Below are 19,947 nucleotides of genomic sequence, written 5' to 3'. Positions count from 1 at the left end.
TGTGTGTACTGTATAGTGAATGGCTGTGTGTGTGTGTGTGTACTGTATAGTGAATGGCTGAGTGTGTGTGTGTGTGTGTGTGTGTGTGTGTACTGTATAGTGAATGGCTGTGTGTGTGTGTGTGTGTGTGTGTGTGTACTGTATAGTGAATGGCTGTGTGTGTGTTTGTGTGTGTGTGTACTGTATAGTGAATGGCTGAGTGTGTGTGTGTGTGTGTGTGTACTGTATAGTGAATGGCTGTGTGTGTGTACTGTATAGTGAATGGCTGGGCTGTGTGTGTGTGTGTGTGTGTGTGTGTGTGTGTACTGTATAGTGGATGGCTGTGTGTGTGTACTGTATAGTGAATGGCTGTGTGTGTGTACTGTATAGTGAATGGCTGTGTGTGTGTGTGTACTGTATAGTGAATGGCTGTGTGTGTGTGTACTGTATAGTGAATGGCTGTGTGTGTGTGTGTGTGTGTGTGTGTACTGTATAGTGAATGGCTGTGTGTGTACTGTATAGTGAATGGCTGTGTGTGTGTGTGTACTGTATAGTGAATGGCTGTGTGTGTGTACTGTATAGTGAATGGCTGTGTGTGTGTGTGTGTGTGTGTACTGTATAGTGAATGGCTGTGTGTGTGTGCTGTATGGTGAATGGCTCTGTGTGATTGGGTACTGCATGGTGAATGGCTGTGTGTGTGTACAGTATAGTGTGTGTGTGTGTGTGTGTGTGTTGTACGGTGAATGGCTCTATGTGTGTGTGTACTGTATAGTGTGTGTGTGTGTGTGTGTACTGTATAGTGTGTGTGTGTGTGTGTACTGTATAGTGGTGTGTGCTGTATAGTGTGTGTGTGTGTGTGTGTGCTGTACGGTGAATGGCTCTATGTGAGTGGGTACTGTATAGTGTGAGTGTGTGTGTACTGTATAGTGTGTGTGTGTGTGTACTGTATAGTGTGTGTGTGTGTGTGTACTGTATAGTGTGTGTGTGTGTGTGTGTGTGTACTGTATAGTGTGTGTGTGTGTGTGTGTACTGTATAGTGTGTGTGTGTGTGTGTGTGTGTGTACTGTATAGTGAATGGCTGTGCGTGTGTAGACGCTATGGCCCAGGCTGTGTGGGGGGCTGTCTGCTTGGCATGTGGGTGAACCGTATGACACTGGTTGTGCTCCTCCTTGCTGTGATTACTCCTCAGGTTCAGTTACTTTTATTCTTCTCCATTCTCTCTTGTAGACGATTTTAGTCGGGTGAAGCTCATTACCACTGAGGAGGAAGACTCCGCCAATTACATCAATGCCAACTTCATCCCTGTAAGTACAGAAGGAAAAGCACTGCCTCTGTGTGACTTGGTGAGAGCAGTGATGAGCGGTAACGTTACTAACGTCATCACCGCATGTCAGACATTCCAGGTCTGGCACTGCCTCTGTGTGACTCGGTGAGAGCAGTGATGAGCGGTAACGTTACTTACGTCATCACCGCATGTCAGACATTCCAGGTCTGGCACTGCCTCTGTGTGACTCGGTGACAGCAGTGATGAGAGGTCACGTTACTTACGTCATCACCGCATGTCAGACATTCCAGGTCTGGCACTGCCTCTGTGTGACTTGGTGAGAGCAGTGATGAGCGGTAACGTTACTTACGTCATCACCGCATGTCAGACATTCCAGGTCTGGCACTGCCTCTGTGTGACTCGGTGAGAGCAGTGATGAGCGGTAACGTTACTTACGTCATCACCGCATGTCAGACATTCCAGGTCTGGCACTGCCTCTGTGTGACTTGGTGAGAGCAGTGATGAGCGGTAACGTTACTTACGTCATCACCGCATGTCAGACATTCCAGGTCTGGCACTGCCTCTGTGTGACTCGGTGACAGCAGTGATGAGAGGTCACGTTACTGACGTCATCACCGCATGTCAGACATTCCAGGTCTGGCACTGCCTCTGTGTGACTCGGTGAGAGCAGTGATAAGAGGTCACGTTACTGACGTCATCACCGCATGTCAGACATTCTGGGTCTGGCACTGCCTCTGTGTGACTCGGTGAGAGCAGTGATGAGCGGTAACGTTACTTACGTCATCACCGCTTGTCAGACATTCCAGGTCTGGCACTGCCTCTGTGTGACTCGGTGACAGCAGTGATGAGAGGTCACGTTACTTACGTCATCACCGCACGTCAGACATTCCAGGTCTGGCACTGCCTCTGTGTGACTCGGTGACAGCAGTGATGAGAGGTCACGTTACTGACGTCATCACCGCATGTCAGACATTCCAGGTCTGGCACTGCCTCTGTGTGACTCGGTGACAGCAGTGATGAGAGGTCACGTTACTTACGTCATCACCGCATGTCAGACATTCTGGGTCTGGCACTGCCTCTGTGTGACTCGGTGAGAGCAGTGATGAGCGGTAACGTTACTTACGTCATCACCGCATGTCAGACATTCCAGGTCTGGCACTGCCTCTGTGTGACTCGGTGACAGCAGTGATGAGAGGTCACGTTACTTACGTCATCACCGCATGTCAGACATTCTGGGTCTGGCACTGCCTCTGTGTGACTCGGTGAGAGCAGTGATGAGCGGTAACGTTACTTACGTCATCACCGCATGTCAGACATTCCAGGTCTGGCACTGCCTCTGTGTGACCCGGCGACAGCAGTGATGAGCGGTAACGTTACTAACGTCATCACCGCATGTCAGACATTCCCGGTCTGGCACTGCCTCTGTGTGACTCGGTGAGAGCAGTGATGAGCGGTAACGTTACTAACGTCATCACCGCATGTCAGACATTCCCGGTCTGGCACTGCCTCTGTGTGACTCGGTGAGAGCAGTGATGAGAGGTCACGTTACTTACGTCATCACCGCATGTCAGACATTCCAGGTCTGGCACTGCCTCTGTGTGACTCGGTGAGAGCAGTGATAAGAGGTCACGTTACTTACGTCATCACCGCATGTCAGACATTCCAGGTCTGGCACTGCCTCTGTGTGACTCGGTGAGAGCAGTGATAAGAGGTCACGTTACTTACGTCATCACCGCATGTCAGACATTCCAGGTCTGGCACTGCCTCTGTGTGACTCGGTGAGAGCAGTGATGAGCGGTAACGTTACTGACGTCATCACCGCACGTCAGATATTCCAGGTCTGGCACTGCCTCTGTGTGACTTGGTGAGAGCAGTGATGAGCGGTAACGTTACTAACGTCATCACCGCATGTCAGACATTCCAGGTCTGGCACTGCCTCTGTGTGACTCGGTGAGAGCAGTGATGAGCGGTAACGTTACTTACGTCATCACCGCTTGTCAGACATTCCCGGTCTGGCACTGCCTCTGTGTGACTCGGTGAGAGCAGTGATGAGCGGTAACGTTACTTACGTCATCACCGCATGTCAGACATTCCAGGTCTGGCACTGCCTCTGTGTGACTCGGTGAGAGCAGTGATGAGAGGTCACGTTACTTACGTCATCACCGCTTGTCAGACATTCCAGGTCTGGCACTGCCTCTGTGTGACTCGGTGAGAGCAGTGATGAGAGGTAACATTACTGACGTCATCACCGCTTGTCAGACATTCCAGGTCTGGCACTGCCTCTGTGTGACTCGGTGAGAGCAGTGATGAGAGGTATAGTTACTGACGTCATCACCGCATGTCAGACATTCCAGGTCTGGCACTGCCTCTGTGTGACTCGGTGAGAGCAGTGATGAGCGGTAACGTTACTAACGTCATCACCGCATGTCAGACATTCCAGGTCTGGCACTGCCTCTGTGTGACTCGGTGAGAGCAGTGATGAGAGGTAACGTTACTTATGTCATCACCGCATGTCAGATATTCCAGGTCTGGCACTGCCTCTGTGTGACTCGGTGAGAGAAGTGATGAGCGGTAACGTTACTAACGTCATCACCGCATGTCAGACATTCCAGGTCTGGCACTGCCTCTGTGTGACTCGGTGAGAGCAGTGATGAGCGGTAACGTTACTGACGTCTTTACTGCATGTCAGATGTTCCAGGTCTGGCACTGCCTCTGTGTGACTCGGTGAGAGCAGTGATGAGCGGTAATGTTACTAACGTCATCACCGCTCATCAGACATTCCAGGTCTGGCACTGCCTCTGTGTGACTCGGTGAGAGCAGTGATGAGCGGTAACGTTACTAACGTCATCACCGCTCATCAGACATTCCAGGTCTGGCACTGCCTCTGTGTGACTCGGTGAGAGCAGTGATGAGCGGTAACGTTACTGACGTCATCACCGCTCATCAGACATTCCAGGTCTGGCACTGCCTCTGTGTGACTCGGCGAGGGCAGTGATGGGAGGTCACGTTACTTACGTCATCACCGCTCATCAGACATTCCAGGTCTGGCACTGCCTCTGTGTGACTTGGTAAGAGAAGTGATGGGAGGTCACGTTACTGACGTCATCACCGCTCATCAGACATTCCAGGTCTGGCACTGCCTCTGTGTGACTCGGCGAGGGCAGTGATGGGAGGTCACGTTACTGACGTCATCACCGCTCATCAGACATTCCAGGTCTGGCACTGCCTCTGTGTGACTCGGTGAGAGCAGTGATAAGAGGTCACGTTACTGACGTCATCACCGCATGTCAGACATTCTGGGTCTGGCACTGCCTCTGTGTGACTCGGTGAGAGCAGTGATGAGCGGTAACGTTACTGACGTCATCACCGCTCATCAGACATTCCAGGTCTGGCACTGCCTCTGTGTGACTCGGCGAGGGCAGTGATGGGAGGTCACGTTACTTACGTCATCACCGCTCATCAGACATTCCAGGTCTGGCACTGCCTCTGTGTGACTTGGTAAGAGAAGTGATGAGCAGTAACGCTACTAACGTCATCACCGCATGTCAGACATTCCAGGTCTGGCACTGCCTCTGTGTGACTCGGTGAGAGCAATGAGCAGTAACATTACTAACGTTATCACCGCATGTCAGACATTCCCGGTCTGGCACTGCCTCTGTGTGACTCGGCGAGGGCAGTGATGGGAGGTATCGTTACTGACGTCATTACCGATGGTCAGACATTCCAGGTCTGGCACTGCCTCTGTGTGACCCGGCGAGGGCAGTGATGGGAGGTCACGTTACTTACGTCATCACCGCTCATCAGACATTCCAGGTCTGGCACTGCCTCTGTGTGACTCGGCGAGGGCAGTGATGGGAGGTCACGTTACTTACGTCATCACCGCTCATCAGACATTCCAGGTCTGGCACTGCCTCTGTGTGACTTGGTAAGAGAAGTGATGGGAGGTCACGTTACTGACGTCATCACCGCTCATCAGACATTCCAGGTCTGGCACTGCCTCTGTGTGACTCGGCGAGGGCAGTGATGGGAGGTCACGTTACTGACGTCATCACCGCTCATCAGACATTCCAGGTCTGGCACTGCCTCTGTGTGACTCGGCGAGGGCAGTGATGGGAGGTCACGTTACTTACGTCATCACCGCTCATCAGACATTCCAGGTCTGGCACTGCCTCTGTGTGACTTGGTAAGAGAAGTGATGAGCAGTAACGCTACTAACGTCATCACCGCATGTCAGACATTCCAGGTCTGGCACTGCCTCTGTGTGACTCGGTGAGAGCAATGAGCAGTAACATTACTAACGTTATCACCGCATGTCAGACATTCCCGGTCTGGCACTGCCTCTGTGTGACTCGGCGAGGGCAGTGATGGGAGGTATCGTTACTGACGTCATTACCGATGGTCAGACATTCCAGGTCTGGCACTGCCTCTGTGTGACCCGGCAATCTCCACATGCTGATTGGTTTTATAACAGCTGCAAAATATGCGGGGCGGAAAGTCAGGCATGGTGCCCAAGTGCACGCAATACTCGACTGAGTAATGAGCGTACCCGAGCACCCCGATGCTTGATCAAGTAATGTGCATGCCCAAGCACCCCAATGCATGACAGCATAATGAGTGTATCCGAGGACCCCAATGCTCAATTGAGTAATGTGTACCCGAGCACCCCGATGCTTGATCAAGTAATGTGCATGCCCAAGCACCCCAATGCTCGACAGCATAATGAGTGTATCCGAGGACCCCGATGCTCGCTTGAGTAATGAGTGTACCCGAGAACCCCGATGCTTGATCGAGTAATGAGTACCCAAGCACCCCGATTCTTGATCGATTAACAAATGTACCCAAGCACCCTGATGCACAATTGAGCAATGAGCAGTGGTGAGCACGCTCACTAATCACATGCACATTTTGCCTAAATGAAGCACTGAGGGTTGTAGAGGTTTAGTAAATTTGATAGTGATGATAAGTAAGTAGAGATGAGCAAACTTGTTCAAAAAAGGTTCCCCAATCTCAAATTCGGCACAAGTTTTGGCTCATTCAGGTCAGGATCGGATTCACAAACACTTTTTTAAAAAATCAGCAAGGTTCTGCTTTGTTCGGTAACTGCGTTTACACTATTACAGAAAGCATTCACTTCTGGCCCCATTACAGACATGTCAAGTATTAGCATGGCTGTGATTGGCCAGGGAAATCACTGTACAAAAAAACAAGTAAAATGATTAAAGCTGGACAGACTGCTCTGTAACACTACTTCATTAACACTTATACATTTCCACTACTTTCCCCGCCCACCGGCAGTCTCGGCGTCTGTGATTGGTTGCAGTGAGACCACAGCCCCACCCTGTGTGACAGTGTCTGTGATTGCTTGGAATTGCACACGCTGTCTGCATACATGTAGTGTAAAAATAAATAAATTGGCGTAGGGTCCCCCCATACCCAGCACAGATAAAGCAGATGGCTACAGGCTGCATTTCCCAGCTGTGCGCTTATCTTGGCTGTGTATCAACATAAGAGGAACCGCATGTGGCTTTTTATGAAAAACAAATGTTTAAATACATTTTAAATAGCATACTGTTCTCACCCCCCCCCCCCCATCCCAATTTTGATACCCAGCCATGATAAAGCTGACAGCTAGGGGCTGGAATTCTCAGGCTGGGGAGACCCATGGTTATTGGGTCCCTAAAGCTAAAAATACCAGCCCAATGCCACCCAGAATTGTCACATCCATTAGATGCAACAGTGCCGGCACTTTTCCCTGCTCATCCCAATTGCCCTGGTGCGGTGGCAATCAGGGGTAATATAAGGGTTTTAATAACAGGTCACAGCTGCCACTAAGCCCTAGATTGGGAATGGGAAGAGTTGAGACGACCCCTCCCCCATTATTAAAACTGTAAGTAAAAAGAAATAAATACAAACACAGAAAAAATCCTTTAATGAATTAACATACAAAAAAACCCCTCTTTCACCACTTTATTAACCACAAAGACCACATTCCAATGTAATCCACATGAGGTCCACAACGATCCCTGAAGTCACAGTGCGTGGGCACAGAACATGACTGCATGCAGACTGACTGAGGCACAGCTGTGAGAAGTGACGTCACTTAGTTAATCTGCGGTCACAGCTAGAGGTTCTCACGGTACCCCACCAGTGACCACAGGTAAACTGACCTCATTGAACTCCGTGACCTCAGCTCAGATGCACATTTGGTGCTGAAATTTATGCACCTAATCTGAATCTTCTGGCAACAAAAATGCATCTAAGCGTGTTGCGGTTTTGCAATATTGTTGTGTTTTTTTTTGCCACTGAGAAGCAAATTTGGCGAAGGAATTTGGTGCATAAATTTCAGCACCAAATTTGCATCTCTTGGGAAAAAAAAACGCACAAACGGTGCAGTGCGGTTTTCTGCCTGGAGATGCAAATTTAGTGCAGAAATCTGGTGCAGAGACCAGTGTTTGTTTTCTTTTTTTTGTCAAGAGATGCAGATTTGGTGCTTAAATTTATACATCATATTCCTGCACCCAATCTACACCTCCTGGCAAAAAATTGCATCAATATCACATCAAAAACTGCATCGCGTTTTGATGTATTTTTTGCCAGAAGATGCAGATTTGGTACAGGAATATGGTGTATAAATTTCAGCGTGATACAGCAATCCCGGTAACAATGTATATATCAGCAATAAAATGCAATCCTTTATTGATATTAATCTTAAAAAGAAGAACAGCAGTTCCTCTAGATCATAAATCAACAGCTCACTAAGCCATCACCATGTATGGTTTACATAAATATCCAGGCAGCTATTATGCGGGCCGTGCTGCATTCAGGTATACATGGTGGTGGCCACTAGGTCAAAACAACACAAAAAAACAAAACAAAAAGTGAATATGCCAAGATCAAAGGACAGTGGTCCAATTTGATAGGTATAATTATTTTTTATGCTAAGTTTTTCTAACGGAAAATGTTATTATTTAGCACCAATACTGACAATGGTCAGGTACCAACAGTATTAACATAAGTTAAGGCATACAAAAAGGAATGGTCTCACCACATCCTTTCACAGAGGGGCAGGCAGTCTCTCCTTCTGAGTCCTGGGTTCAGTATGCTGGTCCAGCATTCACTCTCCCTATCCAACCAGGAGGCCAAAAATAACAGTTACCTGCCGCCCCAAACTCCCGTCCTAATAAGGACGGACCACATCTAATGTTGCAATGATGGACCCCTAAGCTGACCCTATTGGTGTCCCGACGCGTTTTGTCCACATCGACTCTTCAGGGGACATAATACTAGGTGTATATCAGGTCCTTATTGCCAGCCCTCATATGCCTAAGATGTTTGGGGAGTTTGGGGCGGCAGGTAACTTTGTTATTTTTGTTGTTATTAATACTGTTGGTACCTGACCATTGTCAGTATTGGTGCTAAATAATAACATTTTCCGTTAGGTATAATTATTTTTTATGCTAAGTTTTTCTATCAAATTGGACCACTGTCCTTTGATCTTGACATATTCACGTTTTGTTTTGTTTTTTTGTGTTGTTTTTTTCTAATTTGTTTTGACCTAGTGGCCACCACCATGTATACCTGAATGCAGCACGGCCTGCATAATAGCTGCCTGGATATTTATGTAAACCATACATGGTGATGGCTTAGTGAGCTGTTGATTTATGATCTAGAGGAACTGCTGTTCTTCTTTTTAAGATTAATATCAATAAAGGATTGAATTTTATTGCTGATATATGTATACATTTCAGCACCAAATATGCATCTCTTGGCAAAAAAAAACCTTAACACGGTTTTCTGCCAGGAGATGCAGGTCTGATTGAACTCAGTTCATCTGAGGTGAGTGTAGCTGCGGTCACAGGCGGGGTACCATGGGAACCTCCAGCTATGACAGCACTCAGTGACGTCACAGCTGCAGTTCAGTCAGTCTCTGCCTGCAGCTGCAGCAGGCAGTCATGTTATGTGCCTGTGCATTGCGACTGCAGGATGTAGCAGAGCCGGCATCGTCATGGGACACCATGCTGATTACATCGGACCTGGGTGTTTGGGATTAATAAATTGGGAAAGAGGGTGTGTTGCTTTTTTTTTGTATTTTATTACAAATAAAAGATTTTTTCAGTGTTTATTTCTTTTCACTTATAGATTAGTAATGGGGGGAGTCTTATAGACACCTCCCATTACTAATCTAGGGCTTAGTGGCAACTGTGAGCTGTGATTAACCATGTATAACCATATATTTATTAACCCTAGGGCAATCGGGATGAGCCAGGTAAAGTGCCGGGATTGTCGCATCTAATGGATTTCACAATTCTGGGTTGCTACCTGCTGCTATTTTCAGGCTGGGAGGGGCACAATAACCATGGGAATACCCAGCCTAAGAATACCAAAATAATTTCTAAAAATTATTTTTTTTTAAAAAAGCCACATGGGGTCTATCGTATTTTGATACACAGCCAAGATAAAGCACATGGTTGGGGGCTGCAGCCTGTAGCCATCTGGTTTATCTGTGCTGGGTATCAATATACGAGGACCCCACACCAATTTTTTTCTTTATTATTATTTACTTATTTTTACACTCCATTAAGGGGCCCACACAGTGTGTGTGATTCCAAACAATCACAGATGCTGTCACACAGGTTTGGGGCATAGTCTGACTTCAAACAATCAGATGCCAGGACTGCTGGTTGCTGGGGGTAGCAGTGAATATGTCTGAGAGTTAATAAGCGGACATAGAAGCAATGTGACAACCGCGTGGGAGACTCTGTAAGTAAAACTATCCTTTATTTCTTATTTTGTTTCTTTTGCAACCTCCCTATCCTTTACTAATACCAGCCTCCCTAGCCCTTACTAATGCCAGCCTCCATAGCAATTATTAACACAAGTTTTGCCTCCCATTGAATTCAATGGTGCTCGGATATGTTCGTTGAGCTGTTTGGCGAACAGCAGGAAAGTTGGCAAACCGAACCTTAACGGGATCGCTCATCTCTAGTAAGAACAAAAAACAACATTGGTGTTCAATAAAGTGAGATTCCACTAGACATTCATTTTCTTTATCATTCGAGCAAAGGGTCAGCAGAGTCATCTCATTGTCATTAGAAGAAGGGGTCATCAGAGTCCTCTCATCATTAGACGGAGGAGTTATCAGTCAATCAGTTATCATTAAAGAGGTTAGCAGTCATCTCATTATCATTAGAGAATGGTTTTAGCAGTCATACCGTTATAATTAGATGGTGAGGTCCGCAGTCATGCCGTTATCACTAGAGGTCGGGTGTCCGCAGTCATCCCGTTATCACTAGAGGTCAGGTGTCCGCAGTCATCCCGTTATCACTAGAGGTCGGGTGTCCGCAGTCATCCCGTTATCACTAGAGGTCGGGTGTCCGCAGTCATCCCGTTATCACTAGAGGTCGGGTGTCCGCAGTCATCCCGTTATCACTAGAGGTCAGGTGTCCGCAGTCATCTTGATATCACTAGAGGTCGGGTGTCCGCAGTTATCCCGTTATCACTAGAGGTCGGGTGTCCGCAGTTATCACTAGAGGTCGGGTGTCCGCAGTTATCACTAGAGGTCAGGTGTCCGCAGTCATCTTGTTATCACTAGAGGTTGGGTGTCCGCAGTGATCACTAGAGGTCGGGTGTCCGCAGTGATCACTAGAGGTCGGGTGTCCGCAGTGATCACTAGAGGTCGGGTGTCCTCAGTGATCACTAGAGGTCGGGTGTCCTCAGTGATCACTAGAGGTCAGGTGTCCGCAGTCATCTTGTTATCACTAGAGGTCGGGTGTCCGCAGTGATCACTAGAGGTCGGGTGTCCGCAGTGATCACTAGAGGTCGGGTGTCCTCAGTGATCACTAGAGGTCGGGTGTCCTCAGTGATCACTAGAGGTCGGGTGTCCGCAGTGATCACTAGAGGTTGGGTGTCCGCAGTGATCACTAGAGGTCGGGTGTCCGCAGTGATCACTAGAGGTCGGGTGTCCTCAGTGATCACTAGAGGTCGGGTGTCCTCAGTGATCACTAGAGGTCGGGTGTCCTCAGTGATCACTAGAGGTCGGGTGTCCTCAGTGATCACTAGAGGTCGGGTGTCCTCAGTGATCACTAGAGGTCGGGTGTCCTCAGTGATCACTAGAGGTCGGGTGTCCTCAGTGATCACTAGAGGTCGGGTGTCCTCAGTGATCACTAGAGGTCGGGTGTCCTCAGTGATCACTAGAGGTCGGGTGTCCGCAGTGATCACTAGTAGTGATGAGCGAGTACTAAAAAGCTCGGGTGTTCGAGGCTCGGGCCGAGCATCCCAAGATACTCGTGTACTCGGCCCGAGCACCGAGCCCAATGTTATCCTATGGGAGACCCGAGTATTTTTGTGAAATGACCACCGGCAGCATGTAGAAACCCTAAAAATGGCACAAAAGTCTCAGAAGAGTGCTCAAATGACATGGCAACAGCATGGGGAAGACCCCTTGAAGCATTTATCACTGAAAAGTCACAGCTGTGAACAATTTTGTCCGCGTTTTACGCCATTTTTACAGACTCACCAGAAAACCTTCCAAAATGACACCAAAATGAATTTTCATGGCGGAAATGTTAAGGGCACATACCCAATAGTGAGATAGAGCTAATGTATGTTACTTTTTGAGATCAATACATGAAAGATTTTACGTAAAACATTGTGTGGCACTCCGATGTCCCTGAGAAGAGACGTACATAAAGGCCTCTGAGTCTAATGTGCCCATTTTGAGGAAGTGAGTCTTTGTAGTATTTTCCTTTGCCAGGGCAGTCCAAAATTGTGAGGTTCACCAATGCCCCTGCATACAGACGTGCATGAGGACCTGTAAAACTGAAGTGCCTATTGGAAGGAAGTGGGTCTATTGTAGTATAGCCCTTTGGCAGGGCAGCCAAAAATTGGGAGACTCCACGTTGTCCCTGGATAGAGACGTGCATGATGGCCTGTAAACCTGAAGTGCCCATTGTAAGGAAATGGGTCTATTGTAGTATAGCCCTTAGGCAGGGCAGCCAAAAATTGGGAGGCTCCACGTTGTCCCTGGATAGAGACGTGCATGAGGGCCTGTAAACCTGAAGTGCCCATTGAAGGAAGTGGGTGTATTATAGTATAGCCCTTAGGCAGGGCAGCCAAAAATTGGGAGGCTCCACGTTGTCCCTGGATAGAGACGTGCATGAGGGCCTCAAAACATTAAGTGTCCATTGTCAGGAAGTGGGTGTATTATAGTATAGCCCTTAGGCAGGGCAGCCAAAAATTGGGAGGCTCCACGTTGTCCCTGGATAGAGACGTACATGATGGCCTGTAAACCTGAAGTGCCCATTGTAAGGAAGTGGGTCTATTGTAGTATAGCCCTTAGGCAGGGCAGCCAAAAATTGGGAGGCTCCACGTTGTCCCTGGATAGAGACGTGCATGAGGGCCTCAAAACATTAAGTGTCCATTGTCAGGAAGTGGGTGTATTATAGTATAGCCCTTAGGCAGGGCAGCCAAAAATTGGGAGGCTCCACGTTGTCCCTGGATAGAGACCTGTTAGGTTCTTAGTGCCTCCGTGCTTGCATTTAAAAACCGCACGTGTGTGCCTGTTGGTGGCAGCTTTCCGCTGCACTTGTGTGCGTTTTGCAAAAACTTGGATATAACGCACAAGTCTAGTGAATACACATCAGCACAGCATTGCAAAATGCGCAAGGGCGTTGTCAACGAACAAGGAAGTGGACGTGATGGTGGTGCAGGCAGAGACCGAGGTCGTGTGCAAGCTCTAATTTCGCCACAACAAAGGGCCACATCTACTCGCTCGCACGTCCTGTCCCAAATTCTTGGGGACCGCAGCAGTACACCGCTCTTGAACCAAGACCAGTGTCAACAGGTTGTTAGTTGGATAGCGGATAATGCTTCCAGTCAGATTGGCACCACCACAAACACTCTGTCTTCCACACGGTCAAGTGTCAGTAGCCGTGATACTGCACCGCACATTTCAGAACCTGATCCTCCTTCCTACCACCAGGCCGAGTACACGTCCACGGACATTACTGATCCCACACTTGGACACTCGGAAGAGCTGTTCGTTCACGTTTCCATTCACACATTCTGGCCTCTCGCCAGCTCCTGTTGAAGTGGGCAATGACGAGATTGTATGTACAGATGCCCAAATATTTGAGCAGCTACGTTCTCACGAAGTTGGCAACGTGTCTCAACAAGGGGTGGACGATGATGAGACACAATTGTCAAGAAGTCAGGAGGAGGAGCAGGGTGCGGAAGAGGAAGACGACGTGGTGGATGATCCAGTAACTGACCCAACCTGGCAGGAGGATATGCAGAGCGAGGACAGCAGTGCACAGGGGGAGGGAGGCGTAGCATCCCAACAGGCAGTAAGAAGCAGAGTGGTGGCCCCAGGCAGACGTCAGGCAACTGTTCCCCGGAACAACACGACACAAGGTGCCTGTACAAATGTTAGCTCTTCCCGAGTCTGGCAGTTTTTTAAGTTGGCTCCAGATGATTCTAAAAAGGCCATTTGCAACACCTGCCATGCCAGCATCAGCAGGGGTACCAAAACTAGCAGCCTGACCACCACCAGCATGATCAGGCACATGTCAGCCAAGCACCCGACTTTATGGGAAGTACAACAGAGTTGAGGAGCAGTGCTTGCTGATGTCACTGCTACGTCTTCGCTGGTTGTGCATGCGAGCCAATCCCCTGTCCATGCTACCAGCGAACAAGCCTCCTCCGGCCCTGCACCTGCAGTTACCCACGCAGAAATAACACCATCATCAAGCACGTCCTTGTCCCAGCGCAGCGTTCAGTTATCCATTCAGCAAACCTTTGAACGCAGGCGCAAATACACTGCCAACACCCCACATGCCACAGTTCTAAATGCTAACATTTCGCGACTGCTTGCGCTGGAAATGTTGCCTTTTAGGCTGGTGGAGACAGAAGCATTCCGCGACCTGATGGCGGCAGCTGTCCCACGTTACTTGGTCCCCAGCCGCCACTATTTCTCCCGGTGTGCCGTCCCCGCATTGCATAACCACGTGTCACAAAACATCACACGTGCCCTGAACAACGCTGTTTCAGCCAAAGTCCATCTAACCACAGACACGTGGACAAGTGCATGTGGGCAAGGCCGCTACATCTCGTTGACGTCACACTGGGTTAATATTGTGGAAGGTGGGACCCAGTCTGAGCGAGGGACGGAACACGTCCTTCACACACCAAGTTTTGCAGGCCCTACCTCAGTCAGGGTTTCACCCACACTCTACAGCTCCGGAATGTCATGCTCCTCAGCCTCCTCCTCCTCCTGCGCATCCTCATCCACTTTACCCTCCACACCAGTCCCAAGCTGGAAGTGTCGCGGGCGGAGGAGGGGACGGTGCGCTCTCCTACTGCTCGGGTCCGGCTGCCGCTGCTCTACGGCTGCTGCTGCTCGTTGGCTCGAGCGATGGCCGGATCCCGGGGACTCAAGCGGCGCTACTCGCCCGTGAGTGAAAAGGGGTGGTTTGGGTTTTGGGGATATTGTCCGTGACGCCACCCACGGTTGTGGTGATTGTGTGGACACCACCGCTGCTCTGGACGGGGATCCCGGGAGCCTGTGACAGGGAGCAGCTTTGTTGTTATTTCTCCCCTCCGTGGGTAGGGGGGTTGGTTGTCCCGGGGCCCGGTGATGGGGTAGAGATGGATGACAGGCGGGTTGCGGGGCCTGATGAGGTGCAGGGTCGCAGGGGCAGCGCTGTGCCGCACGGCACGGAGGTACTCACTCAGCCCAATGATGATGACACAGTTCACAGTAAAACAAGTGGCTGGATGGACGGGTCCCTCGGACGGCTGCGGTTGTTCCTCCCTGCAGGTTAGTGATGACTGTCTCTCCCTGCACCTAAGTTAAGTGTTGGTAGTGATGGTTTCCCACCGGTAACCCGCTCCCCGACCTGGATATGGGCCGGAGGAGCCCCTTTAGCCCACAGGCGCTGGCCCTGGGAGACGGTTGCCCTTGGCGGTGGCGGTGTCTCCCCTTCACGGTTGGACGGTTGCCTTCTATCGGGACTTGGCTGTTTGGAAACCCTGAGGTCCCCTTCACTAACGGATTTGGCAAATTCACGGCGACACCAAGCCTTGCCGGGATCCGAAAGTCCTCTGCCAATGGTGCTGGCTTCTCTTTGTATACCGGTCCGGTACGGCCGGGTCACCACCCATCCACGGTCCTTACGGCAGACTCCAATCGGCCTCCACTGCAGACGGTCACCACATCCTGCCAACCTTGCTGTCCTGTCCGGGCCACACACCCGGACCAACTTCAGGCTCTTTGCTGTCACTTTTCTCCTCTCTACTACTTTCCTCCTTCCACTTCCTTAGCTTAACTCTCACTGCCTGTGTTTTCCCTCCTCCTTGGTGGGTGGAGACCAACCGCCTGGCTCCACACCCTGGTGTGGACAACAGCCCCTGGGGAAGGCAACAAGGATTTTGTGTTTTGACTATGATATGCCTGCAGGGAGTGTGGGGTGTTTAAGTGTTGTGCTCTGTGGCCCCTGGCTTGTCCAGGGCGACACAGAAGCACTGCAGCACTGCCTCGGCGAAGCGGCAACAGGCAGTGCTGAAGCTAATCTGCATAGGTGACAAACCCCACAATGCAGAAGAGGTGTGGACAGCTCTGAAACAGCAGGCAGATCACTGACTCACAACTCTGAACCTAAAGCCAGGAAAGGTCGTGTGTGACAATGGCCGTAACCTGGTGGCGGCTTTGAGGCGAGGCCAGCTGACACATGTTCCATGCGTGGCCCATGTGCTCAACCTCGTGGTTCAGCGGTTTCGAAAGTCATACCCAGAGCTGTCTGATCTGCTGGTAAAAGTTCGCCGCCTGTCTGCACATTTTCGAAAGTCACCTACTGCTTCAGCCGGCCTTGCCGGCTTTCAGCGCCGTTTGCATCTTCCGGCTCACAGACTGGTGTGTGATGTCCCCACGCGTTGGAATTCAACTCTGCACATGTTGGTCAGGATATGTGAGCAGAAGAGGGCAGTTGTTGAGTACCTGCATCACCTAAGCCGTCGGGAAATGGGTCAAACTCCACACATAACACCTGAGGAGTGGAGAATGGATGTCCGACCTATGTACCATCCGCCAAAACTTTGAGGACTCCACCAAGATGGTGAGCGGCGATGACGACATTATTAGCGTCACCATACCGCTTCTCTGCCTTCTAAAATGGTCTCTGCTCAAAAAACAACCATGATGCATTGCAGGCGGAGCGCGATGAGTTTGAGCAAGAAACAGTAGTGGGTGTGGGTGATAACACACAGCCCAGCCTCGTCTCATCACAACGTGCAGTGGAGGACTATGACGAGGAGGAGGATGAAGACATGGAGCAACTCTCTGGCCAAATTGAGGATATGACATGCAGTCATATCCTCGGTTCAGCGTGGCTGGCCAGAGGACAGGGTAGATGATGAGGAGGAGGAGGAGGACAGCATGTTCAGTCATCGTGTTGGTCAGGATACTGAAGTGATGGCTGTTAAGAGTCTGGCACACATGGCTGACTTTATGGTAAGCTGCCTGTCTCGTGACCCTCGCGTTAAGAACATCTTGGCCGACAATCATTACTGGTTGGTAACACTGTTAGACCCACGCTAAAAGGAGAACTTTATGTCTCTTATTCCCGAGGCGGAGAGGTCAGGCAAAATGCAGCAGTTCCAGAAGGCCATAGTCACGGAAGTAGGCAAAGCATTCCCCTCACAAAACGCTAGCGGCATAGCTCAGGAATCAGTGGACAACCAAGGCGTACAGCCGAGAGGGGCACAAGTCCAATCCGCCAGAGGTAGGGGAACAGTCTTTAAGATGTGGGACAGTTTTCTCAGCCCCTCACATACCACAGCCCCTGAGGTGAGGGGTAGTGCCACAAGAAATCCTAAGTTTGCCCAGATGCTCAAGGAGTACCTTGCAGATCAAACAACTGTACTCCGACATTCCTCTGTGCCTTACAATTAATGGGTATCCAAGCTGGACAGACACGTGGCATGAATTGGCTCTCTACGCCTTGGAAGTCCTGGCCTGCCCTGCCGCTAGCGTTTTGTCAGAGCGTGTTTTTAGTGCCGCAGGTGGAATCATTACAGATAAACGCACCTGCCTGTCAACTGAAAATGCTGACAGGCTGACTCTGATCAAGATGAACAAGGGTTGGATTGGGCCAGACTTCACCACACCACCAGCAAATGACAGCGGAATTTAAAGTTTGTAACGGGAATTTGCCATGTACCTCCACTCACCCATGGTAACACACTTCTGGACTTTGGCTAATCGCTGGACTGCTCCTCCTTCTCCTCATGCGCCATCATGATGACCGTTACAATAGTTAGGCCGTTGTTTCAGGTATACCCCCAGTGGTAAATTTTTTCGCCCATTCTTTCAGAATGGGCATTACAACGACAGGAGACCCGCTCCTTTGCAATGGGAACAATGTTTTGAGGCCTTCATGCACATCTCTATCCAGGGACAATGTGGAGCCTCCAAATTTTTGGCTGCCCTGCCTAAGGGCTATACTACAATAGACCCACTGCCTTACAATGGGCACTTCAGGTTTACAGGCCATCATGCACGTCTCTATCCAGGGACAATATGGAGCTGTACGCTGCAACCGACTGCCACAAACGTGCGTTTTTTAAATGCACGCACGGACGCAATAAGAACCTAACAGGTTTTTAGGAGCGACAATTACTGAGAAGTTTGACACTATCAGCCACTGCTGACTGACGTGTATTATTCACTAGACTTGTGCGTTATATACTAGTTTGTGAAAAACGCACATAAGATCACCTGTACGCTGCCATCGACTGCCACACACGTGCGGTTTTTAAATGCAAGCACGGACGCACTAAGAACCTAACAGCTTTTTAGGAGCGACAATTACTGAGAAGTTTGACACTATCAGACACTGCTGACTGACGTGTATTATACACTAGACTTGTGCGTTATATAATAGTTTGTGAAAAACGCACACAAGTGCACCTGTACGCTGCCACCGACAGGCACACACGTTCGGTTTTTAAATGCAAGCACGGACGCAATAAGAACCTAACAGCTTTTTAGGAGCGACAATTACTGAGAAGTTTGACACTATCAGACACTGCTGACTGACGTGTATTATACACTAGACTTGTGCGTTATATAATAGTTTGTGAAAAACGCACACAAGTGCACCTGTACGCTGCCACCGACAGGCACACACGTTCGGTTTTTAAATGCAAGCACGGACGCAATAAGAACCTAACAGCTTTTTAGGAGCGACAATTACTGAGAAGTTTGACACTATCAGCCACTGCTGACTGACGTGTATTATTCACTAGACTTGTGCGTTATATACTAGTTTGTGAAAAACGCACACAAGTGCACCTGTACGCTGCCACCGACAGGCACACACGTGCGGTTTTTAAATGCAAGCACGGACGCACTAAGAACCTAACAGCTTTTTAGGAGCGACAATTACTGAGAAGTCTGACACTATCAGCCACTGCTGACTGACGTGTATTATTCACTAGACTTGTGCGTTATATACTAGTTTGTGAAAAACGCACATAAGATCACCTGTACGCTGCCACCGACTGCCACACACGTGCGGTTTTTAAATGCAAGCACGGACGCACTAAGAACCTAACAGCTTTTTAGGAGCGACAATTACTGAGAAGTCTGACACTATCAGCCACTGCTGACTGACGTGTATTATACACTAGACTTGTGCGTTATATAATAGTTTGTGCAAAACGCACATAAGATCACCTGTACGCTGCCACCGACAGGCACACACGTGCGGTTTTTAAATGCAAGCACGGACGCAATAAGAACCTGACAGGTTTTTAGGAGCGACAATTACTGAGAAGTCTGACACTATCAGACACTGCTGACTGACGTGTATTATTCACTAGACTTGTGCGTTATATACTAGTTTGTGAAAAACGCACACAAGTGCACCTGTACGCTGCCACCGACAGGCACACACGTGCGGTTTTTAAATGCAAGCACGGACGCACTAAGAACCTAACAGCTTTTTAGGAGCGACAATTACTGAGAAGTTTGACACTATCAGACACTGCTGACTGACGTGTATTATACACTAGACTTGTGCGTTATATAATAGTTTGTGAAAAACGCACACAAGTGCACCTGTACGCTGCCACCGACAGGCACACACGTTCGGTTTTTAAATGCAAGCACGGACGCAATAAGAACCTAACAGCTTTTTAGGAGCGACAATTACTGAGAAGTTTGACACTATCAGACACTGCTGACTGACGTGTATTATACACTAGACTTGTGCGTTATATAATAGTTTGTGAAAAACGCACACAAGTGCACCTGTACGCTGCCACCGACAGGCACACACGTTCGGTTTTTAAATGCAAGCACGGACGCAATAAGAACCTAACAGCTTTTTAGGAGCGACAATTACTGAGAAGTTTGACACTATCAGCCACTGCTGACTGACGTGTATTATTCACTAGACTTGTGCGTTATATACTAGTTTGTGAAAAACGCACACAAGTGCACCTGTACGCTGCCACCGACAGGCACACACGTGCGGTTTTTAAATGCAAGCACGGACGCACTAAGAACCTAACAGCTTTTTAGGAGCGACAATTACTGAGAAGTCTGACACTATCAGCCACTGCTGACTGACGTGTATTATTCACTAGACTTGTGCGTTATATACTAGTTTGTGAAAAACGCACAT

At 49.2% G+C, this 19,947-nt stretch overlaps 1 protein-coding gene across 4 annotated transcripts in view; it reads left to right on the top strand.

Moving 5' to 3' along the window:
- The window catches only part of PTPRO (protein tyrosine phosphatase receptor type O), a 468,010-nt gene that overhangs the window by 391,460 nt on the left and 56,603 nt on the right, over positions 1-19,947 (top strand). For all 4 annotated transcript variants that reach the window (XM_075343481.1, XM_075343482.1, XM_075343483.1 and 1 more), the window contains one exon: positions 1,207-1,283. In XM_075343481.1, the coding sequence (XP_075199596.1) occupies positions 1,207-1,283 (77 nt within the window). The remainder of the gene's footprint in view (positions 1-1,206; positions 1,284-19,947) is intronic.

Source organism: Anomaloglossus baeobatrachus, chromosome 4 (assembly GCF_048569485.1).
Source record: "Anomaloglossus baeobatrachus isolate aAnoBae1 chromosome 4, aAnoBae1.hap1, whole genome shotgun sequence".
NCBI classification, from domain to species: domain Eukaryota; kingdom Metazoa; phylum Chordata; class Amphibia; order Anura; family Aromobatidae; genus Anomaloglossus; species Anomaloglossus baeobatrachus.
Note: the sequence above shows the minus strand (reverse complement) of the source record. Positions and strands in the feature narration are given on the sequence as shown.